The 26,316-nt window shown below is 35.2% G+C and overlaps 1 protein-coding gene across 2 annotated transcripts in view; it reads right to left on the reverse strand.

Annotated features, from left to right (window-relative positions):
- Positions 1-587: 587 nt before the first annotated feature.
- Positions 588-26,316, reverse strand: part of HSD17B4 (hydroxysteroid 17-beta dehydrogenase 4) — a 52,578-nt gene continuing 26,849 nt past the window's right edge. For both annotated transcript variants that reach the window (XM_031601398.2, XM_031601397.2), the window contains 8 exons: positions 25,067-25,132; positions 14,956-15,025; positions 12,484-12,590; positions 12,072-12,158; positions 9,929-10,009; positions 7,907-8,045; positions 2,170-2,297; positions 588-986 (listed from right to left, as the gene is read on the reverse strand). In XM_031601398.2, the coding sequence (XP_031457258.2) occupies positions 897-986; positions 2,170-2,297; positions 7,907-8,045; positions 9,929-10,009; positions 12,072-12,158; positions 12,484-12,590; positions 14,956-15,025; positions 25,067-25,132 (768 nt within the window). In that variant the 3' untranslated portion in view covers positions 588-896. The remainder of the gene's footprint in view (positions 987-2,169; positions 2,298-7,906; positions 8,046-9,928; positions 10,010-12,071; positions 12,159-12,483; positions 12,591-14,955; positions 15,026-25,066; positions 25,133-26,316) is intronic.

Below are 26,316 nucleotides of genomic sequence, written 5' to 3' on the forward strand. Positions count from 1 at the left end.
AGAGACTTTCACAATAGCTGTGCTAGCTACCTCTTGTCATTTATTATACCTAAGTGCTACTAAATTCTCCTCACACTACTAACCAGTTACATACTTTTGCATCTTACTGTTCCATATTAAAAGAAATTGATACTCATTATGAAAGAATTAATGAACAGATAAAGTTTTTTTTAAAACAGCTTCTGTAATACTCAAGCAATTACCTTTAATAAAATTGTGCATGTGGAGATTATCATCTTTTTTAAAAAACAGAAAGCCTTTAGAGCGTGAAAAGCCCCTAACTGAAATAATGAGGGAGCTATGTGAAAAAGCCTCACTGAATTTCCATGTAATGCACAGAAGTAACATATATTGGACTGACTGTCTAAAAAAGGTGGGCACAGATGAAGTTTAAGGGCTTTCTCCTGTACAGAAGAAAACACAACAACACAATGCAAATAAATACAATGGACTTCCATGTTTTAGTGAGAGCTTAAGATAAAAAACTTTTTAATTTTAATAACAAGTCAGCTAAATTCATAGGAATTAGGATGTCTAAGGTAATATAAATGAAGAAAAAAAGACACATAAAAGTTATCAAAGAGGTATAGTCATTTAATTTTCTTTAAAATTAATACAGAAATATATGCATCTTTTTAAGAATTTTTTATTCAGATAAAGATGTACAATGAGAGAAGTATCATTCTTCACTGCTGCGGAGAAACAAGAGTGGGATATTAATGCTTAGAGTCATTTTATGATTTTGTTTCTATAGAAGTAAAATAGCTTGTATATTAGCAATATAATGAATCAGATTTGTTTTAAGTAATCCCCAAAATGTTTTAATTGATGCTCTGAAATAATTTAATTTTCTGTCTTCTGAACTTCTTCACTATTACGATAGATGATCAGGAAGTTCAGAGTTTGGCATAATCTTTCAGGATCATTTGCAGCTTCTGGCTCAGCATGATGTTCCCCTTCACTTTCAGTTTACCAGAAAAGAATGCCTAGAAAGAGGCAAGAAAAGAAAAAAATGCATTCAACTGTCCATTCACAATCCAAAGAATTGCTATTACCAAAAAAAAAAAAAAAAAACAAACCTGAAAAATGAAAATTGGGGTTGTTTCATGCTATTGTCCCTAGCTTACAGAGCTATATATGCTGTCTCAATCTTTTCCAGTATTTTTTTTTTTTTTAAAGTTTTGTTTCACTGTGGCTTCACAATTTGAAAGCTCTTTGAATGTTCTCAAAGGAAATCCTTTGCATAGCCCCATTAACTTGAAATAGATTCAAATCAGGAAGAGACAGATTGCAGAACAGAATTCAAATAGATGCTTATAGCTCCTTCAGATTAGAAAACTCCATATTAACTCAAAGGAAATATTAAAGTTCTAAGAATTTAGACAATATGCCTGAATTGCAGTCATAGCTCTTTTGCTTTCTGGAGATTACCTGTCAACATCTAGGCCTTGGTTTATGCCCTACGCTTGCCATATAAAGAGGGCCACAAAAGATTTTATTTCTGTAGTATACAGGTCTTCTAACAGACATTTGCCATCATTGTTAGACTCCAATTTTAAAACCAATTCTCTAAGAACTTCTTTGGGATCAAAGACAACACACTGTTCAATATATGATGAGCTAATTAAGGTTCTCATTTGCTCAAGCATTAGATTGTAAGCTGAAATATTACTTTTGTGACAGTTTAATTTACTTTTACACATGGCATTGGAAGTACAAACTCTGGTTACAAAACTTGCTTTCCCTCAAAAAATGACCTAATTTTGGTGAATTTATGCATTGTTTGTCATTTTTCCTTACAGCAGTTGTGGCAGTAAATCAACAAATAGCAACAAATACCAGTTTCCTGTAATATAACATATCGAACAGCATAACCTTACAAATCATATTGTGAAATGTCAGAGGAAAAAAAAAAACAACAAAAAACTTTGTAATGTTGCGCTTTATTTCATTTGAGGTACTGCTATCCTCCTTAGAGGTAAAGATGGCATAAATTCCTTTTCAAGCCTTCTGACTATTTCAGTATAAGATGTGCTTATTACCTAATCTGAGTCTGATCTGTACTATCCAAACACCCAGCATTGCAGGTTTTGGAATGCAAAGAGTCATGAGCCAGAACTTGACTTTAGGCAAACTTCCCAGGCAAGTGAGCTGGCACAACCATTTTACCTTCTGGGGATTGGTCTTCTGTTTCACCACATCCATAAAATCCTGGTCTGAGAGTGTGAAGATGGTATCAGCAGTACTTCTCGCAGGTCCCTGGTACACGGCTCCAGAACCATTTTTCAAGTCAATTGCTGAGAAAAAAACAGAAGAATATAGTTTTAGTTCAAAGTAAAGATGAAATTTTCAGTTCAAAGAACTCTATTCTCTACACTCATTACTGCAAAGCATCCAGCCTAAATCATAAATGTCAAGCTAACAGTTACTTAGAAAATGAAGGTTTTTCTAATTCTTCTTCTTTAATGAAAGAAAATAACAGGTTAGGAAAAAAAACACCTATTCCTGTGCTGTTTGAGCAAATCAGATATGTTCAAATAGTGAAAGTGTATGCGTCCTCCATGCTTGCAGTTAAGTAATTCAACTGTCCTAAGTCCAAATTCTGAAAATTTTTCTGAAGTGGAGATAAAGAAAGTGTTTTTGTTTTTGTTTTGTTTTGTTTCCTTAGAGCACAGACCAGGAGAGACACAGGAAAATGTAACTTGATCAATTCGTACCTCAGTCGCAAGCACCAAGTTTTATAGTAATCAAAGGGAGAAAATGCCTATATTACCTTAAAAATCCTCCCTTTTATTTTTATGGACACAAAATTTATGCATCAGCATTGCATGAATCTACCTTGTCATTTAGACTTTTCCAGTGTCTGCTTAAATAACTATGCTAGATTGAACTTTTGATATTCAAATTAGACTCGTCCCCGTCCTTAAAACACACTTATTTTAGCAGCCAATTAATAAGGGGCACATGCACTTAAATCTTATTACTTTATCATGGTTCCATGCACAAGGGTTTCAATAATTTCATGTCATCAGTATAATTTAACACAGATAGCACAGCAATATGGATGGGAATTGTAGAGGATAAAAGGAAAATAAATCCACTGATAACATAAGGCACGAAAATGTCTGAAAAATGTCTCAAAAACAGACAATTGTTTGGTACTGAAACACTTCTTGAAGGAAAAAAACATAATAAGAAAGTTTTCAACTAAATCTCAGCCCTTTGGTTAACTCTAGAAGACATTTAAAGACTATCCACCTAAGGAGAAGGGAAACTTACAGGAAAGACTGCCTTTTAAAAATTGCTGCACAGACATAAGAAAACATTTTTAAACAACATCTAAGAGTCCCAAGTTATTAATGATATGGTAATGTTAACAGCAAAGTTGTGAGGTTTTTAAGTTGGTATTCTTTAGTCAGAGAAACTCAAATGTGATGGTTGTTCAACATGTTCACACTTTCCTTATTTTGCCTGGCAGGCAAACATAGCCTGTTCTGCTTGGTGGAGAGAGCACTTCAAGCCTTGCCAAACAGCTGTCCTTCTCTTCTGGGAAGCCAAAAATTTCCTAAAGTGCCTGGAGATTTAGAGTGTTATTTTCCCAAATGAAAAGCCTTGCCAAAATAATCTACTACAAAGCTAATGCTACCAGGTATTGTGTCACTTGTTTAAAACATTTTGACAGGTTGTGCTCTGCCCACTCTTTCTCAGATTTTGCAAATTCTCAGCCTTTCTCATTACATATTTTCCTTCTGACCCCCCACTTTCTTAAGTACAAAACAAAATTATTATTGAAGGATATAATACTTCCAATCAGACAAAAATTCTCAGACAGCTTCTCTGAGTTGCCAGATTTTAAGGCAGTTGCCTAACCGTGGAGACTAAAAACCAGCTCACCTTTTATTTTCACTTTTTCTGAATAGTATCTCTGAAAGGTTAACTACACCACTTTTGTTCATCTCAGGTAGTTAAATCTTTCATTTTCTGAAATTTGTTCTAAATATTATTTTTTCCAGTTAAAATAAAACTACGAAGAAAATTATGTGTCTAGTGATGTTCTTTGGGAGAAATTACATACTACATAATTATTATTCACTTGATTTTAAGATAATTTCAGAAACAGGTTTAATGTATATCACTACCTTGACACAGTAAGAATAGAAGGGAAATTACTCAAAAGCAGATAAACAACCTGCCCATCTATCGTAAAAGAATTAAAGCATACCAGTAGTTAAGATACGGCTATTCAACATACAGGAATAAACCTAAAAATGAATACTCAATTAAAAATATCTTCCCATCTTCTTCCCAGGCGCAATTTAATTCCCAATACCTCTACACCCTCCCCAACTCTGAGCAGTTCAGGGGGATAGACTCCATAGGAGAAAGGCAGCCACCTTTTGTTTTGTTTTGTTTTTCCCCCTTGCCCAAATTCTCCCTCACAGAAGATAAGCAAGTGCTCTCAGCCTGAGAGCAAACAGAACAGCATCATTCTCTCTTCACAGAGTGCCCCGAATTACTTTGCGTCATAAATTATTAAGCAGCTTCCTGGTAATTTTAATGACATTCACAATGAAATGCACATAAACTTTCCTATAAAAGTTTTATTTTTTCAAGAACTGGAAAAGAAGAGAAATATTTTATGCTCTCAGCGTGATGCAAAGCAACAGAAGACAAAACTTCTAAACTTTTGAGTGCTGTTCTAGAGATTCATTAGCTATCAGCTAATAAATCTCAATGGCAGTGTCTGAGAACTACTGAAAACAAATGAAGCATAAAATATGCAGAAGGGTAGAGTATGCTTTAGGTAGTGAAGCTAGTAGGAAAAGCTGCAGTTAAAGCTGGTGGGTATCTAACAAGAATTCTGTTTTAAAAAATAAGCCTTTACTTCTTAGCTTATTCCTTACAGTTTCGACGCTGACAGAATGGATACTGTTTTATTTCCAATTTCAGCATTGTAAATTAGAACAACTTGTTTCTATTAGAAAAAAAAAACCCTAATTAAGATCAGTTGTCAATAGCTAGCGTTCAACACTTTTCAGACAATGAATGAGTTGTCAAAAATTTCATATCCTGAGTGCAAAACAAGAATTTCTATAACCACGGCTTCATGCCATTAATAGAAAGCTAGATAAAAATAAAGATCATTGCTAATTAAAAATACCATTACTATTATTAATACTATCATCAGAAGTGCCTTTGTAACAAGAGTTCACACATTCCATTTAAGATAATAAAAATTCTGGCTTACTGCGCAAAACAGAGATAAAAAGGTTAGAGTAACAATTAAAGCACTAAAAGTAATTTTAAAAAGAAAAGACACTGAAAAGCAGTGAAGCCTTAAAAGTTTGGAATACAATGGAATGACTGCCTGTATGAGAAAAAAATTCAGTCCATGATACAGTTTGCTTTCTCTTATCTGCTTTCTCTTTCACCCTCCTCCAAGATATCAAGAAGCTCAAGGACATTAGCAGGAGATGCTACAATCATCAAGTGAGACAGCAACGAGCTACAGGGCCCAGATTGTTTCTAGCACTGTCAATTGCTGCAGTTTTCACAACAGCACAAAGCTGTGTAAAAGTGACAAAGTCCAAAGATCAGAAAACAAGACAGCACAACTAAGTAATGAATTTAATAAAGGAAAGAAGACCAGCAGGTAGCATAGGAGAGCGTTAAGTACTATTTGTACTGTCCTGGGAGGCTCTCATTAGTAGAGTCTTAGAAAGATGATGTGTAATAAAACAATTAGTATTAACTCAGAGCAAAACAAAAAACCTCTCCCAAACTAATCTCCTGACATTCCAGTTGATTCAGTGATAAGAATTCTGAACATAAATTGAAGGAATATACAATATTTACTCACAGGAAACAAATTCTAAATTAATTTTAATTCTGAATTAATTTCAATTTCATGTGTTTCTCTGCAATACAAGTACCTAGTTATTTTACAGGATCTCACTCAACAAAGGAAAATTAGGCACAGAAAAGTTCTGTCCATTTAATTGTGTTTAGGCAGTGAAACATTCATTGGAAGAAAGCACAACTTCCCTCCTAATGCTTCAGAAGCAAGCAGAAGAAAGAACAAGGATGGATCTCCTCTCTCTGGATGCAGAGGCAAAAACATCCAACAATTTCCACCATAATAAAACATGGTTTTGTGAAGCAGATAAGGCCACTGCTCAAGCCTCAGTCTTTCATGCTTGTGTATTTTGCGTTCAACAGTTTGTAGCTTATAGTCTTCCTTAATCACAGATTTTGCACATAATTCTTTGCCAGATTCTTCTTTCATTAATTTATTCATTCTCTGCACATAATATTAAGCCACTAACAAAGCCATTCCAAATTTGAGACAATAGTAAACCATTTTAATGATGACATAATTTCCTACTTGTTAGGGTAAACAACATTGTCACTTATATTACTTTTATTTACAGATGAAACAATGGATGTGAACGATGTAGTTAACAAACGTAAGTAACCACTTCAAGGGTTTTGGAGTCCAATCAGTATATCTGTAATGTACTTTCTAAAAATTCAGGCAGAAACACAGAAAAGACTTCATAAACTTTCTGTCCAGTTCTAAACATCATTTAAATTAACAAAAGTGTTAAGAGTAGAAGACCAGAGGAATGATAGGAATGATTAAGAGTAGTAGTAAGTTTCAAGACATCTTAGTTAAATTATGCAGTATCCTCTCTCATGTTCATTTATCGGTACTCAGCATTAATCATCTACACAAGTATATTCAATACATTGATTAACTGCTATCCACAAATCTCTCCCCATCCCTTAAAAATTGCAGGAAATGCGATACAGGTAGAACAGAACTATGTTGATCAATCTACAAATGACATTTTCTTAATCCTCAGCAGTAGTCTTGCTTCTTAGAATCTTTGCTTCTTAGAATCAAGAGAAAGTGAAATTATAAGGTCCTAAGCTGCTCTGTAAACATGGTAAACATTTCACGAGAACATGACATTATACAGACTCAATACTACTTAAAAAGCAAACCAAAATAACAACAACAAAAAAAAAACAAAACCAAAAAAAAAGAGTGACAACAACAACAACAAACAACAACAATGAAAACCCAACCACAATTCATAGGACAAAGTGCAAAAAAGACCAGGTTTGACCTAAGGGATTGGTATCTCCCGACAGCCTGCCAAAGGGACGCTCACCTCACCAGTATCTCCTAAAACTGTTCCAATTGGATTCAACCATTGAAACCAATTGAAATCAAGCTGTGCAAGAGACAGGCTTGACCCCAAGATTTGCATTTCTCCACAAGGAAGACAGAGAGGCCTAAAATTATAACCTGAGTGCAAATTACACCCTTCTTCCCGCCCACTGCCATTACAATCTTTGGCTTGGTCATCAACCCTGTCCTTCCCTGAAGGATGGGCAAACAATGTTTACATTCATTAAACTTTCTTATCAGAAATTTCACATGGAAATAAGCTGGATGATATTTTTACTGAAGGCACAAGAACAATGCAGAAGGAATAAATACTTGGTCAGTACAGATTAGTTAGTTTATACATTATCAATAGACTAGTTACTCCAGCATAGCCCGTCTAGAAGAAGGTTAAATTAACCTAAGTGTAGTGAGGACCCATTCTGGAAAAGATAAGCACAAATGCCCTGAAGTTCTAGAAGACTGAGTGCCTATGCTTTCATCTAAACAGGCAAGTTACAGAAGCATAATGTTAAAAAGTTGAAAGAAACAACCATTATGGAACTTTATCTGAACACATTATTTGTGTGTTCAGTATGCAGTCAGATTTAGGTCCTTTCATCTACTAGTTTATCCTTGTTTTTAAAATAACATTTTATTTAGAATGAGTATAATTAATCTCACTTCATTTAAAAAAATGCACTGGGGCATTATACAAGAGCTCTTACTTACTCCACTGTACTGCTGTTTTTCCATCTTTAGTGATGTTCCACTGGAACACAGCATTTACTTTCCTTACCAATTCATGTCCAATCTCTTTGATGCGACGGCCAATTTCTTGAAACACCAGGTCACTCTGCAGCCTTTCAGTCTTAAAAAAAAAAAAAAAAAAAAAGAGAGAGCAGGAAGAATTTAAAAAGGAAAGCTCTTAAAAAAATGAGACATATGACTATTAGTTTAAACATTGTGTCCAGGAGTCTCTACTGCAGAATTATCCAGTGCAACCAAAATGTTTTCCACCACAAATAATTACTTCTCACAATCGTCAGCAGTAAAGAGTACACTCTAGCAGAACATGCTCAATGGACTCTTACTTGAGCATTATTTTATATCTTGCAGTTTTTGTCATTTATCACTGTAACTTAAGATATGCTTTGCACTTAGAATTTTTTCACAGCTTCTAAATTGCCTTTTTTTCCATTCAGAGAATAACCATTGCCACTTTTTCCATAGTGAATGGAATATTTGTTTTCAGAACACAAAAAATGTTTTTACCAGCGTTACCTTAGTACAGCATGACAGATTATCAGAGACTGCAATATGAACGCAGTCAGAATTCAGTGCAATCACTTCAGATCAGCGACATTCACATTTTTAACTTTTCCAAACCTGTGATGTCGTGCAAGCCTTTCATTGTTTTACCTCACCAAATATTTGTACTTGATAAAAAGCTCTAATTTAAAAAGCTCCCCTGATATTTTCATCCAAAGAGAACTGAAAAGAGAAGTTATCTTAGCTTTATTTTTTTCTGCTGTACCTACCCATATACCATGATGCAGTACTGTTCACACTACTATCTCTTCATCTCCACTGTGATGACTAAGAAACATTTTCCATCATACAATGTGATTTCTGATGATGTGAATTTGACAATCACTCAGGTGAGTTCCCCTACTGCATGACTCAATCAGGAACCTCCTCCCAAGAACCTTAATTTCTCAGTCAGCTTGAAGAAAAAAACTATTCTGTCCATGTTCAATAAACTTCTGTAATTATTTCACTGAAATGTTCTAATCTTTAAATGTTTGAACCTCAAATGTAGATTTGGCAGCAGTTCACAATATCAAAGGACTGAACACAACCAGTGTAAAGGCACAGGTTCCAAGAATATATCACAAGCCTTAGATGAACGTCACTATCAGTATTTCCTAAACTTCAATGCATTAAAGTCTCATTCTTTGCACACAAAAATCATTGGAACAAAAATCAAGGTTTATTAAGGCAAGGTACCATGTACCCAGTTCTCCAAAGACTACACTAACAACCCAGAAAGACATGAGCACATGCAATTTTGTCTTTAGTGGCAAGTCCGATATCCTGGATATATACCAACACCCCATCAAGCCTCTCTCTCTCTCCCTCTGTCTCCCTCTCCCTCTCTCTCCTTTCCAGAGAGAATACATTCTGTGAAGTAGATAATGTGTGTTAGATCACATGCACAAACAACATTCAGAGCCTTCTTTCAAAAATAATTCAATGATAAAATTATTCTTTCTGTGAGGACACTACTTCATTTTTACTTGCTCTTTTCTTCTAGTGCTTTCCTGTCACTCTTCCCATGACTCCAGAAAAATGGGAAAAATCACTCATTTTTACAGCTTACAATGAGTTCAGCCTCCATCATCTTTAAGAGAAAACCAACATGCTTGTTTTACAGGTACTGCCCTAATGTGCGGCCCTGAATGCTGCATGACTCTTTTGTTTTGTAACACACAGAGGAATGCTTATACTAACTGCTCAAATGGTATAAAGAACTTCAAATTCCACCAGGTATTCTGTGGATTCTATCAGCCTTCAAAATAGGTCCACAAGCCCTACACAATAAGCACAGTGTGTGCTCACAATCTCCTAAGCCATATACACATGGAATCTTTGTGAATAAGACTAGCAAGTAATTCTATTATTCTTCTCCTGTTTCTCACAACAGTACAGCCCAACTATGCTCCTTTACAAGTCAATGTTTCTGTTGCTTACAGGCTCCAGTGAAGGCTTATCCAAGGCCGATACTAAATCCACATAGCCACCTGCAATAGCAATGTCTCCAGTCTCTTTGACCTGTGATGGGGAAAAAATTATATTAAAGAGGTAGTGCATTGGCAAATATATATATATATATATATAATAATAATAATCACAATAAGTTTTTTATTTATGTTTTAAGTTCAGAGGTTAAGAAAACAGGAAAGTTCAGTAAGAATATAAACAAAGTCTAGTTTTAAAGCAAATTAGAATTATACCATTTGCAAACAGTTCTGCAAATGAAACAATTAACTGATTCTTGACTAATTAAATCAAAATCTAATGATGGTTTTGTGTTTACAAAGTGATCTAAAAACATTACCTATCCAAAAAATTATCATCTCTGATACAATTAACTGTTAATATTACTTCCTAAACAGCTGTGAGAAAAACACATTGCTCCAGAATGACTTTAGTGAGGTGGGTAACCAGTTGACAGTATTTTCAGGCATCTTACACTAGAAACAATTTTTTAAACACTGTAAGATCAGAAAGATTGCAAGGAGAAAGAGGGAAAAAATACCTGAATTTCTTTTTATTTTTTGAAATAGTTATGTGTCAGATATGAAACTGAGTTTCATTTTGTCACTGTTTCTTTAATGAGGACTGACACACAACCATTTTGACTTCCTAACAGTAAAAGAAAAAAAGGCAGTAACAAAATTATTCAGTGAAAATGCATATACAGAGTTATACGATAAATTGAGAAGACTAGGCAAAAATCAGTCTAGCTTAATGCACAGGTGAATTTAATATAGAAAGAATGTACACTAGAGATTATTCAAGTCATTCTTAACATCCTATCACCACCACCATTGCAATTTCAGGCAGTGCTGAAAATGAATTTAAACCACTGTATCACAATTAAACGTGTATTTTCAGTTTGATTTATCTTGAGTGTACTACATGTACACAGATGACTTGATTTTAGACTACTCTGAATTAAAAAAAACAATAGAACTTAGCATAACTGCTTTTAGCAAGCAACTGTTGAAACAACATTGTTTTCCATAATCATGTTAAACACCACAGTTTGCCTTCAAACTAAGTTACATTATTCCACGCTGAAGCTTACTCAAAAAAAGCAGTATCTCCCAGAACTCTGCATATAATGCTAACACTACATCAAGCACAACAATAAATCCAGCCTTTGAACACAAAGAAGGATCACATTCTGTATACAGTTTTCAAAGGGCTGGGAAGCATACTATGAACACTGTTACTTCAAACTGTACCCTCAAACAAAAAATCTAGAAATTCTCTCAGGGCTGAGCAGCAGTAAATTTTAAATACTGGTACACATCTCTGTGTCTCATCCACTGTAGCTGTGCAATAGCTCCAGTGCTGATCTGAGGCATTAAACTGTCTTGTTTACTGACTACTAGTTTGTATCTAGTAACCTTAAGATTGTCCATATTATGAAATTCCATAGCTATTTGCACTTATCAGGTCTGCAAACAACATTTACCCTCACTAATCAACACGTATTCTGCTAATCTGTGTTCCTCTGGAAACGATATCTATCCTGTGTTGTTATAATGATCTTCTTCCTTTGATTTTGCCTGCTTAATACTCTCTTTAGCTGCTTCTGTCGCTGCTGCTATGCCCACTGATCAACAGTTTGGCTGAGATATGGGTAGCAAAACTTTGGCCAGCCAAAGCAATGTACATTGTGTCTGTACAAGCTAATGCATGCTGACAAATAAGAGCAGCAGTTCATTATTTAAGAGAATGCCAATGGCATGGGTCTCTATAACAAAGACAATGAGATTTTACTTTTCACCTCCACATGAAGTATTTTTGCTGACACTGAAATTTTCCACCATTACAGGATACTCACACAAAATGCTAATAGCAAATTCCATGAAATTAGTTCTAATACTAAGAGCATATAAAATCCTCTAACAATATTTTTTTTCTTATTTTACTCTAATCTTTGTGAAACAATAAGTAGGAATATTTAATTCTTTTCACTTTATTTATAAATTGTCTTCAATGGTGCATTTAATGAGCTCCTTTATCACTTCCTGTCATATTTACAAGCTTTTACACAAGCCACACTTTTCATTCAAGTCAATAACAGTGGCTGCATTCTCACCTTGGTTTGAAAATGAATTCTACTTCCTTCCTTCCACATTTCTGTTTGTAAAGTTTGCCCTGGAAAGACTGGCTTTGCAAAGCGAACCTGAAAATAAACAAACAAATAAAAAGATTAAAGAAAATAATTCAAAATTTTGTCAAATCTGTCCCATAAAGCTTAAAAAAATAGGTTCTACTAACCTGAAAAAGAAAAAAAAAAAAAAGAGAAAGAAAATGAATCAAATAGTGATGCAAAGCATATAAATATTTAAGGAAACATAGTAGACAGAGGCATTAAAATGCACACAACAGTAAGTAAGAGCAGTTGTGGCAGTCAGGACGATGAAAATCCTATCTCTACCCTAAATAATTTTTTTGGCACTAAAATCAGAAAATTAAGAAAATTAATGGCTAATAACAAACTTACAGACCTTGATCGCCTTGAATCTAGTCACATCATTGTTTGCAAACTGCTTCAAGATGTTTCTAGCAGCAAACCCAAAGGTGCATAGTCCGTGAAGTATTGGCTTCTGAAATCCTATTTCAAAAATTAACACTTTAGTGATTGTAGCATTAGGAGTTCACATGTTTCTACTACAGGTATTTGTGTTTTAGCCAGAGCATTTTATTCCAGTGACATTCTTAAATTAGTCTAATAAAAGGATTATCTTACTGAAAAAGCATCTGTAACTACTTATTAGTACCTCAAGGCGAAGGAATGTGTTCACTGAGAACTGAAGCTTCAACACCTAATAAGCAGAATGAACTGTCTGAACTGGTGATCAAATGAAAATAAGATTATCTTTGTTATTACACGTGAACAGGCAGAGCAGATATATTACAAGGATGTCTGCACATTAATAGCAAACTGAAAAGTGGTAACATACACACACAAAATGCTTCACATTTTGAATTCCTATTAATAGTTGTCAAACATCTTCATATTTAGTACACGGTTTGTGTACTAAATATTTTTATAAGTACACAACAGCTTTAGCTTGTTTGGAATGGGAAAAAAAAAGCACTTAAAATGGTTCAGGCATTCAGAATGAGATGAAGAAAACAAAAGTTACAATGTTCTATTCATATTGACATATTGCTCAGGCTTCCTTGAAGCATCAAGCTTTGCAGAAAAAGCTGGATCATGGAAGAGGATAAACTATATATTAGTAATTAATCTCCTTTCAGTCCTGCCAAGTCTGACAAAATAAGCCTTTAAAAGTCAGCCTGACATGTGCTAAAGCACAGTCATTAAGTTATAAAAATACAGCTTGCACTGAGTACATTCTGATCCCTTAGTAGGTTGATCTGACCTCATGGGTTACTGTGAACAATAATTGATCATGCCTGTAATAGCTCATGGAGAGGTTGTCCAGCCCTGGCTCTGAAAATATATGCTTTGCCTGGAACTCATCTGCCACTCTCAACTGTCAGAATCTATTTTTCCTGAGCTCTATGAACAACTCCTCACAGCATCTACACATCATGAAAAGTTGTCTCAAGGGACAACAACTAGAAGAAAACTAGGAGAAAAACAAAAAAAGAATAAATAATAATGTGAATATATATACGTAAAGGAGAAGGAGAAAGATTGGCCTAAGGAGAGGCAGAAGAGATAAGACACTACTTTCAAGACTGAGACAAAAAGGCCACTAGCACTTGATAGGGAAAGACAGGAAGTCTAAGACAGAGCCTACATGGAAGACAAGACTACCAGGAGTCAGAATGACAAACAGAGATTACGAACGGTTAGGTTAGGAAAAGAGACATGACAGAAAGACAAAAAAATACACACGCAAAGAAAAAGCCCTAAGATAGTCAAGTGACTTTTAACCTAGACTAAGATGAAAGGAAAATAAATGTTATTTTCACATTTCAATATCTTAGATGTATTCACATGCTATAGGAATAAGAACACAAAGATATCAACATGTTCTCCTCCAGTATCTTCTCTGAAACATTACCTATCTGCAAGAAGGCTTAACAGTAATCTTGGAATCACCTGAGTGCATTAAGATTTATGCTTCTTTCCAGTGCACACAGGTAAGAGGTAGTCAATTTAAAAGACAAGAATGAATTTAAATGCATCCTAGGAAAAAGTTTCTGTATAACTAGAATAAATATATCTGAAATACCTCTTCGGTAATTTTCTTTTTCATTTAAACATAAATCTAGCATAGATATTTGAGTAGGAAACTGCCACAGCTGTAAAATCCAGCATTGTTCTTAAGTTTTCAGACAGATTCATGTACAGAGTAAATTTTGATTTTCCCTGTAAGTACCAGTTGCTCTTCGTATGTTGAATTTTACTCCTTCTGCAAGGACTTTTTAATGCAGCATTATATAAATGACCAACTTACTGTGTTACCAAGAGGTACGCAATTTTACAAGAAAAACGTGCTCCACTCTATCCTGCCCTGTTATCATTTATTGGAGTTGAGAAGAATACACATAAGCAGAAAAAGCTACAGCAACACTAACATGATCTCAAAATCATTTAGATGGAAAGAACAATCTATCAAACAGTTTACGTAATTCCCTCCAAAGCTTTTGATAGTTAATTGAATTATTTCTGCTTATGAAAACAGAGATTGAACAGATGAGAAGGTGGAAAAATACAAACTCCAGCAGGAAAATTAGACAAAAGATTGCCTTCCTTATTGACTTAACTGTAGATAAGAATCTGAGCAATATTCCAAGCATTCCTAGGTACACGAAGCAATGCTTCTAAGTGAGGCACAACACAAAACTTTGAAGACATCTAACAGTGACTTTAAGGACACCTATGAAAAAACACTGCTTTTCCCAGTCTCTTAGACCCTTACTGATAAAGTGAAAAAAATAAAAATACATTTGCATCATCCTTTATCCAAATATAAATACAACAGGATCCCTCAACTCACCTCCCAGTGCAGCAAAACTTGGATCAAGATGTAAAGGATTCCAATCCCCACTAAGCCGATACAAGGCAGCCTTCAGAAGCAAAGAAAAATGGGAGGTTAGCTGGGCTTGTAGAAAACAGCAAAATTACTTAAAACTACAGATTATCAAACTGCTCAAAATGTGTTTTACTAACGCTTAGATAATAAACTCTACAATCAACCAAATAAAAGTTATGTTTTTTGTATAGACAAGCTGCCAAGGTCCAGAATAAACTAACAAAATGTGAGGTGCCTTGGTACATGATAAAATAATGAACTGCTTAATGGGAATAGAAACATATTCTGGTGACAGGCAGATCCAGCTTCACTAAAATTTGACAGCAGGGAAGTAACATTTCTTAGAATTTGTCAGTAGGTTCATTTGCTTGAAGTATAATTTTAAAGAAATTCTTGCATGACAGATTCATTCACTTAAAAAAAGAATACATCTGAAAACTTTCAAAATAAACAACAACAAAAAATGCTAACTATGCTTCTTCAACACATCTTACAGAGGTCAGAAATATTCTTTTTTAAGAGTAACATGACAAGAGTAATTGTGATAACATTCTCTCAGCAACTTCCAGCAGGGCTGATCCCAATATTAAACAAACAAAAGCCCCCAAAGTGACAGGCCAGGTTTTCTAGAAGACTTTTGTTTCATGTTAAATATTTTCCTTCACTAGGAAAAAGACAAGAGATACAAATGTATTGTATATACTGTGAATGTGGATAAACCTGAGAAATAATAAATGATGTGGCTACTATACTTTAGATTCCTATGTTTGTATGCCTTCAACATTTCCACTATCAAATCCTATATTTGCTGTATGTGTGAAGTGGCCAGAAGTCCATGATATGAGATGAATGGCAAAGTCAACCATTTCTACATCTTTCTGGTCTATATTATTCCGAGGTCATGAGATTTCAGTGAAAGAACTAAATCATGAGATACTTCTACTATAATGTTCCCAAGAGTGCAGAGGAATCAGCAAGTAACATCAGTGAAGAGGCATATACAAATTGTGCAAGAGTTTAACTGAAAAGAAAAAAACCAAGTTTTATTTTAATGGTGCATATCATTATCATAAAAATTCTTTCCCAATACTCTGCACCAAGATTATATAAAAGGTATATATGCAATTATACAAATAAGTGTAGGTTGCAACAAAGGAAAGCAACAATCAGAAATTAATCTTATAAGATCAACAACAAATAAAAATAGCTAAGATATCTTGCCAAACATGAATAAAGTCCAGACCTGAAGGCAGTACCTTTCAGTGCCATGACACTACAGCTAGCAACCTACAAGCCCAATCCAATCAAGCTGAAAAAAGGAAGTTGAATTTACTGACAGTGGCTGTGATGTCACAGATGCCATTCCAGAGGGGGCCTCCAGGGAGTTTGCAGTGAAATACACAGTGCTGGTTGAGGGGCCAACAGGGAAGCAGAGGAGAAAATGGGGGTTAATGTAAAATTTTCACTGCCATATAAATGGCAGCTGGAGTGAACAGTAGAAACAGTAGAAAGAAGCAATTGGAAAGGGGCTAATTATTACTATCTGTGGAGAGCATCTCCTCCCTTCACATACCAGCAGAATTATAAAATTGTTTGTGTTGAAAGGCGTCTGAAAGACCATCTAGTTGCAACCCCCCTACAATGGGAAGGAACACCTTCCACGAGGTTAGGCTGCCCTAACACCTAGCAACCTAACCTAGCAACATCTAGCTTGAACACATCCAGGAATGGAGCATCCACAGTTTCTCCAGGCAATTTTTTTCTGGTGTCTCACCACCCTCCGAGTTAAGAATTTATTCCTAACGTCCAATCTAAATTTAATCTCTCTCCTACACCAACACAGGTGGTTCACAAAGCCCCACCTCTAAAGCCTGTCAGGGTCTCTCTGGATGGCATCCCTTCCCTTCAACATGTTAACTACATCACGCAGATTAGCATCATTCTGTCTGATCTCAGTTCTCACAGAAATTGAAGAAGAAAAAGGGAATTAAGTGTGGCACAACACTCCCCAATCGTACACACAGAAGCAGCATTGGTTCAGAGAACACATAAATCCTGTTCTTCTGATTTGATGCACCTTCACTTGTCTCCACTCTTCTGCTGAGAAGCAGCTACATTTTGCTTTCACTGCCAAAAGCTAGAGTGAATAGCAGCTCTGAGGTACCACTAATTTCATTGCTAAGACCTGTCTATGGTCTTCATGACACACGAATATTGAAGTTAGTTCATTACAAAAGAAATTTTGGTGGGAAGCAGAATCATTTGAAAAATTACAGGATAACAATTTTAATGAAGTTGTTCTCAACACAATTAAACAAATTAGAGTATTATCCTTTATTAATGAAGCTCTTACAACAGAGTCAAAAATGTAACAATCACCACTCTTTAGAAGTAGAAAAAGTTGCCAAATGTGAACTGCACAAAATTATTACACTACTTTAAGATAAATTAAAAGCTGTCAAAAGGCTTTTTTAAAAAATTTCCACAAAGGAGCCATTGCAATCGATGTTAATTGATACTAAATAACAGTTATAGTAGTGGAAAATTATATTTACATAAGAGACCAAATTTCAAGTTGAATCTCGTTAAATCTATGCAGCTTCTTCTTACTGAACTTGTAAAATACACTACTCATTTATTTAGGGTGGTAATAAGCAGTACTTCGGAGACAATACTTAGGCCAAATGCCGTTCAAAATAATTGTGGTGAAAATTATTACACAATTAACATAATAAATGTAACATTTAGGAAATAATATAGTTCAATGTGATCAATTATTATGTGATCAATGTATTTTACTAAAAATCTGGCACATGAGTGTAGGAAATACTTGGCCTTTGTATCTTTGACAGTTGGAAGTGGCCCTGGTCAGTGTCAGAAAACACATCGCTTGGAACGAGTAACAACACAGTTACAGAGCAGGCTATTCAAATTAAGTGCAGTCACCTTAGGTCTGCCAACAAACTCTTTTTCAAATTTACCACATTCTTGGATATTACTTAATTATATAAAATTATATGAAGAACATATCACATTGTAAAAGAATTGCTGTAAAGCCTTGTTGGCCCTATTTTCTATACTCCTACAATAACATTTCCTGAAATCTTGAGTGATAGCACAAAAGAAAACAGAGCGATACATCCTCGGAGGATGACAAGAGCCAAGTGATGAGGGGCATTAGACTGAAGTCAGTCATAATATGGTTAGATTGTTCTCCAATTAATAACACAAACTGTCAAGTCTAATTTCTTAACAATTTAGGGGTTCTGCCAGATCACAAAAGGAAAGGCGATATTCAATTGGTCTGTGCCAACATTTCAGTCTTGCCTGTGGACTGCAATAAAGGTCAGTGGTAAAGCTAACAAAAAAATCAAGCCAACTCTTCATATATTTTGCCTTCTAACTTGTCAGATAGAGCTTTGCCCGAGAGCTTACACTTTCAAGTACTTTTGTGTATGTGCATGTGTGTTTATATGCACGTTTGTATGCTTTACTGAACAACTTATTAAAGCAACTGCAAGCAGCCCAGCCATCTCAGAAAGAAAAAAAAACAGCCACAAATCTCATCTACATTTCAATGAGCTCTGACTTACATTAATAACAATGAATGTTTCCAGGTAGACTATCAGTGTTGATGCTTCAAGGGATCAAATTAACGCACTGTACTAATAAATAGGCAACTACACTTCAACTTTGAGATTTCCACTTGCCATAACTTCTTTTTAACCATCTCTTAAAGTCTAAGTATAGATATTGAGAAAGAGCCATCAGTAAACAACAACACATAGAAAAATAAAAGTGTTTGTTTGTTCCTTCCATTAACTATTTTTCCCACCAAAGAAGGTCTATGCATAAAATATTACAGATCCTATTAGTTGTTCATAACAGCTTCCAATGCCTGAATATGTTTTGTGGAAACCTGGTTCACATATAGTTCTTTTTAATAAGAAGACTAACTAAGAAAAACAAGTATAGACCATTTTAAGCTTGCAATTTCATCTTCTCTGTTGTCTGGACAATATATAAACTCAACACTTCTCTAGCACAGACTTCAAAGAATGTTACTTACTTATAAAAAGCAAAGCAAACATACAGGAAACCTTTTTTCTAGTGGTGGCTCTCAATTAAAAGATACAAACCATTTCAAATCATCTTGTTTTGTAGAAATTCAAATGAAATAGCAATTGTTATATACTTCTGTAAGACATCCATAGACAAGGGAAGGAAATCAACTGTTGGAAATGAAGATCATCTCGTTTAAACAAAATCACTGCTATCCCAGTACCTTTTCTTTTTTTACAATCTTACCACACAGAATTCTAGTATAACTAAAGCCATCAATTATTTTTCAAAACCATCATAATTAGAAAAGTATAATCTGATCTTCCCAATGGGGATAAGCATGCACACACACACATGAAAACAAAACAAAGCAACAACAAAAAATCAATCAGTTACAGCATCATAATATGTAATAAACTTCAACTGTAAACATTCACTAACTACACAGTGTCAAGGATCTGAAGAATACCGTGTCTGCACCCTGAAACTCTAGATAAACTAGGAAAACATTATCAAGTCTTTGCAATGGCTTCACATTCATTTGTTCTGCATGTATCATCCTTAGTTGTTAAGCACATTTTGTCAGACATGCTCTCAAGATCTGTGAACTTTGTTCTTTTCATTATGAAACAAATTATTTATGCTACAAATAGCAAAAAATACCTGAGGCTCTCAGGAGGCTCTCTGGCACTATATTCTGAAGTTAATTTAAATTTACATGTTTTCAGGCAGTGGTATACCACAATCTTTACAGAGCAGGACATAAAGAAACATTTGTCCTGTAACCATATTTTTCCCATCCACGTGAACATGATTTTATCATCATCTCTCTCAGAGGAGTATATTGCACTCATTCAAAAAACAACCTTAATTCAAAACATTCCCATCCCTCTGTTTTTGTTTCTTGTTTTGTTTTTATTCTAAGCTGTTAAAAATAAGAATAAAATCTCTCCTGAGAAACAGGTAAAAGCTGGAAATAACTAACTTCTGTGCACAGTGTCAGAAAAATGTTCTACCTATATCTATGTTTTCTAAAAGCATACACCAATATTTAGGCTTAAGATGAAAATAAATATGAAATGTGTTGTATATAATTACTTTCCACAGGTGAGTACCAACATTCTAATTATACAGAAGCTTGCAGGGGTCTTCACATTTCATACTAAGTGTAAAGCAGTGTTTTATAGCACTGAACCTGCTCACAATGGGTGGACAACATTTTACAATACATTTCACTTTAACAATGCAGTAGACTTGAAAATGTTTCCTGTACACATCATTCCTCCGAGGTATCTTTTTAATAAGGTTTATTCCTAAATCCACTCTTTTGCAATAAACTTATTTTGTACATTGTCTTGATGATTGTTTCCACTTGGATGAAGAAGTGTGGTTTTGACAGAACATTAGACAGTGAAAACTCAAACAGCTAGAGGACAGCAGTAAATGGAATAGAGTAGCAAGACTGAGAGTCACTCAGGAAGGGAGAATGCTGTGGTTTAACCCTGCAGGCAGCTAAACACTGCCATTCACTCACTCCCTCCACCTAGCCAGATAGAGGAGAGAAACGGGAAGAAAAAAAATGAAGTAAAACTCTTACATTGAAAGAAATAATAGTAATTATGATTTTATGTATATAATTTTTCCATATATTTTTATATGTATCTATATGTATACACCCAGACATATAGACATTTGCCAAACAAGTGATGGATAATGCAATTTCTTACAATCTACTGACTGATGCCCAGCCAGTCCCTGTGCAGTGCTTCCTCCCCTTGCCTATTCTCTGCAGTTTTAGAGTTTTATCACCTGTCATAAAGTATGAAATATCCCTTTGGCCCATTTAGGCTGTCTGTCCTCTCTCAGCATCTTACTGGCAGGACAGCATGAGAAGCATAGAAACGGAAACAACCCTGTCTCTGTGCAGTACTGCTCAGCAGCAACATCAGTGCTTTACCAACACTGTTCTTCTCCTAAATCCAAATTACAGCATCGTATCAGACAATATGAAGAAAGTCAGCTCTGTCTCAGCTGAAACCAGGACAGAGGGAGTCACAGGTGATGACCACAGTACCTGAAATATCACACCAATTCTTTTTCTTCTTTGAGAAGAAAAGGACTTGCATTTTAGAAAAAAAAAAAAAAGACTAAAAAGGAGCAATTTATTCACATCTCGTTAGTCAATGTTTGATCTACACATGATTTTATGCAGTTTGTGTGTTTTAAATCCAATCAGATTAGTTTAAGTGTGGATTTACTGAATCTTTCTGAAAATTCCTGAAAAAATACAAAATCATTATATTTCCTAAAGCTGGCTTTTCTATGCTGCTTTGTATCAGTGTCTTGAAGACCACCAGACACTGTATATCACTTCTTTAAACACACTCTGTGGAATTAAAATGCCTCATGCATTTATAAACATCTTTACCTTGCATACAGAAAACAATAAGACAGCAGAAAAGGTCATAATTGTCAGCAACACAAACCAATTCTGGCTCTCCAGTGTAACATTTGACATTTAAAAACTGCATCATGAAGTACCGCATTCACAGGATATTAGGACTACACTCAAAGCAAGCTTTATTTACTTTCTTTTTAATCTCGCAACACTTAAAACCTTACCAAAATTTTCCAAACAAGATCAACTCATAGATGACAGGATATCAAAAAGCTGTACATCATCATCAGTCTCAGTTTCACTAGCTCTAACAATGAATTTCAAAAATTCTTGAAGACAGATCTACCCAAAAGGATGGCCAATATTTTTAGACCCACACTAGATGCATCATGTGCTTGAACAGCTAAGTTTCATGGAGAAGCAGCACCGGGAGTATAATTTGTGTGACAAACCACATGATGCACAATTGCCTCTACATACAGTTTGTTCCAGAACAATGGGAGATTGAAGACACTTCAAAATCCATCTAAACAGTCTTATCTGCATCTTTGCCTTGCCTGTTTCTCTCAATTCAAGTAACAACAAATACTCAAGATTCAAAACTCAAAATGGGAGAATGCCAGTGAATTACAGGATACTGACACAAGAAAAGGTAATTTTTCAGTGATAAATATTTCTTAAATACTAGACATTTTACTGAACTAAGTTGACATTAACAGAAATCTGGAGGTTCAGCAAACTTCTTGCATCTTCCATTTTTCTCGTCAACAAAGTGGGAAGGAACACGGAATAGTAAAACAAAAACTGTTTCTTGAAAAACTTCATTTTATGGGATCCTGTGTACTTAAGTCTGTGAAAAGACTGCAAATGCTGAAATTCATTTTGATATCTGAAATCAGATAACAGTTCTAACTAGCAGTTAGATAACAGAAGAAACTGATCATACTGTACAATATTTGAATACTGTGGCTTTTTCCCAGACAAGAAAAACAAAAGAAAAACTGAAAGCCCCCCAAAAACACAAGACCCTATACTTTTTTCCTTCCTCAAAAGTGGCCTGCATCACTTGGACACCGTGAACCTCAAGTACACACTACAGCTTCTTTTGTGTTTGTCATCAAAAAAATGAATTTGCAGAATCATAGAATGGCCTGGGTTGAAAAGGACCACAATGATCATCTAGTTTCAACCTCCCTGCTATGTGCAGGGTTGCCAACCACTAGAGAATTCCAAAGAAGTCAACACATTTGGGAAGGTGGTGATACCTCTCCAGAGATGCAAGTGTGCAAGACTTAACTGCATCTAAATTGCACAAGAAATCATTTACCAAAATTTGATTTACTAGCATAAGTTTCTGGTTTGAAAGCTGTCAAAAAACGGAGTAGTTTGGTGATACTGAAGATCTGCAATTGTGTTGTACTTTCCCTAATGGGCTGAAATTGTACGAATCATTTCTTGTTAAATGGCTAATAGTTAAGCATTCTTTAGACATCGTGATCTTCTGTCAGAAGTTCTATTTTTACTCAAAAGATTTATGGCAGTATGCCCTGTAAAGCATGGCTCTGGTTACAGAGAACAAGTTAGAAAATTCCATAGCACAAACATATCTCTGCAACATTGGAAAAATGGCACTAGCTCTTTACAGAAAAAAAAATTTATGTACTTCAGCAGGATGCAATTTTTAGTCCTTTAACAGCCTTAGAAGCTCAGATACTTGACTACTTTTCATCTTCCAGTGGCTCACAGCGTGGTACTTCAGGTCACTCATTAAAAAGCACTGGCTGATGTTTAAATAACTTCTCTGGAACAGGAACAAATTTTAGAAGAGTAAAGACTTATTATAGTGCCCTACTATATTATCAAATTAGTCTTTGATACCACTAACCAAAGGGATCGGTTTGTTCTGTCAGTAGACACTGATATAAGAAACAATCATATTTCAAGGAACTATAGTTGTACCCTCCATTGTGCAGCATATACAGTGAAGGGCTAAAAACAGCTGTTGTACCTATGTTCCCAGTATCCTCTTCCCTAAAAAGCACTTTACCCTGTCTGGAAACATTAAAATCACAGAATCACAGAATCACAGAATGACCTGGGTTGGAGGGGACCTCAAGGATCATGTAGTTCCAACCCCCCTGCCTAGCAGGGCCATCAAACATACACCTTTACTAGATCAGGTTGCCCAGAGCCTCGTCCAACCTGGTCTTGAACACCTCCAAGGACGGGGCATCAACAACATCCCTGGGCAGCCTGTTCCAGGACCTAACCACCCTCCTAGTAAAAAACTTCCCCCTAACATCCAACCTAAATCTTCCCTCTTTTAACTTAAAACCATTTCCCCGTGTCCTGCTATTATCAGCCCTTATGAAGAGTTTACTCCCCTCCTGGGAGTAAGTTCCCTTCAGATATTGAAAGGCTGCAATGAGGTCGCCCCGCAACCTTCTCTTCTCCAGGCTGAACAAACCCAAATCCCTCAGCCTGTCAAAAAAGTACTCTTCCTCTCGCACTGTGACTTTACTCAGAGTTTTCTGCAGTCTTTTGTTTCCATAGAGTGCACATACAGCTGCAGTGTACAGTGTACAGCGAAGCTAGGGAAATGCCAACACATAGGTAACAGCAAGCAGTTAATTTAAAATTAAACGTAGCTTCTACAACCAGAGTCAATGATTTCAGTGAAAGAAAGGAGTCACTAAACATTTTTAAAAGATGCACAGTGCTCCAGTTATCAGGCTGTTTGCTACATGATGAGACTGTGAGAAGTGAAAGGGAACAAAACTGTGTTTTTCTTAAAAAAACTGTAGTGACACAAAAACAGCCTGCTGAATGTCACAACAATCTTCGGAAGCTAATATGGCTCATGTTGACAAACTGACTCTGTCTCCTCAAACATAAACTGTTTTGATGGCTGAATGGCAATGGTCATTTTTGCCAACACCTAAGGCATTTAAACAGAGAAGAAATAAACTCCAGAAATGCTAATGCAATTTGCATGCCAGATTCTGTTTACAAGGATTTTAGGCAGTTACATGTCATTTCACAGACACAGAAATGTAAAATTTTGATTACAGTTCCCCACGTTGTCAAACACTTAAAAGCCTTTACTTTTACCCCATATAGTTCCTGTGATCTGCATATTCTCCATCCTATACATTGGTATCATCGCTTGAACACAGATGCTACTGAATAATTTGACAGATAAGCCTTGTAATGCTGAAAATTCATTGCCTTTGGCTCCTGCAAGATCTAATGTGAGATGAATTATCATTGTATATTTGCCTGTCATAGCAGATCACGAAACAAAAGCAGAGTGATGGCTACTCTGTGCCACCTCATTTATTGCCGAAAACCTATTTTGCAGTAGCAAAGTTTCGAAATTTCTGCATCACAGGATCACTACCACACAGCAACAATTTTGTGAGAAGAATGTTTTAGAACATTGAATATACTATTGTAACTTAATGTAGCAAAAATTTTACCTTCAAATTATACATGGAGTACAAGGATATTTAAATACTTGAAGTATAACAGAAAACTGGAACAATTAATACCGTGCAAGACTAGTTTCTTCAAGTAAAATAAACATTTTTACATCTTGAGCATGTACCACTCTACCTGATCAGATGTTGTGACATCAGAAAGTACAGCATCTGGAGGTCTCTTGGGTGGATTCACTGTTACCTAAAGCAAAAGTTGTTGCATCAATATTTCACCACAAGAAATCTTTATCAGAATTACAGTTAAAAATGTACAGACAAAATAGCATTTACAAAGCTTTTAGGGTTTCTTCCAACCTTTCTTCAAAGACAAGTAAGAGAAAAATATTAACATTAGAAAAATAAGTTTTTAAACTCATCTTTGCAAAGACAATGAACGTAAGGCACCAGATTTGCCTAAGTAACATGAGGCTAATCAATTTGATTATATTTCTTCCAAACTATTCAAAAAGATCAAATAAGAATTTCCCACAGAACAAGTTTTCTCATGCAACATGGGTATTTGGAATGTCGATATAAAAGTAAAGCTTTTAAAATTATATTCAAACCTCAATAGGATACCAAAAAATTTATTCCCTCTCTTACAAACTATATCACTTCCAGTCTTTCAATAGTCTTTTCCTTCTGTCTTTACAAACACATGCCGCATATGAAATCACACAGCATTCTAAGCAACCTGCAGCCTTTTTTTTTTTTTTCTCAGTTTTGATGATAGGAACTTTACCAGCATACTGGTAAAGTTGATTCATAAGGTTTGATTTATAAAGTTACAAAAATTCTCTATGACTGATTAAGGTTTAGATAAAAAAAATTAAAACAAAACAAAACTCCTAAAGAACATCCCCTGCTGTATTACAAATGTACAAAAAGTAGATATCATCAATTAGTGAAAATGCTGGGCTTACAATAGCCCATGTTGAATTGACTTATTACTGCAGTTCCTCAAGGTTCTAGTTCACAGAAACAAGATTCTGTCAGAGCTTCCCTGTTCTTACGTTTTCCAAATCTCTTTCATGTGGACACACAGATTTATGAAGAGCTACACCTAGAGTTTTCTTGCAGAAACTTCAAGTTCAAACCCAACACTTCTCAACATTTTAGCAAGCTAAGATTTTCACCAAAGCTATGTATTGAAACATTAAAATGTGATCAACTGCTAGCACAAAATTAACATGTAAAAAAATACTAAATGAAACATTAGCACTCTCTGTATACATACACAGAATACTGCCACTAGATATCAATTATTTTTAAATAAAAATAGCCCCCTCAACTGCCTCAGCGCTCCCAAACAGAAATAAAAATAAGTTCTGAAGTGGAGGAAAAGAATATATTGCAATGATATACTGATGAAACATGGCATTATGG

Source organism: Phasianus colchicus, chromosome Z, assembly GCF_987193195.1.
Source record: "Phasianus colchicus chromosome Z, bPhaCol1.hap1.1, whole genome shotgun sequence".
NCBI lineage: Eukaryota > Metazoa > Chordata > Aves > Galliformes > Phasianidae > Phasianus > Phasianus colchicus.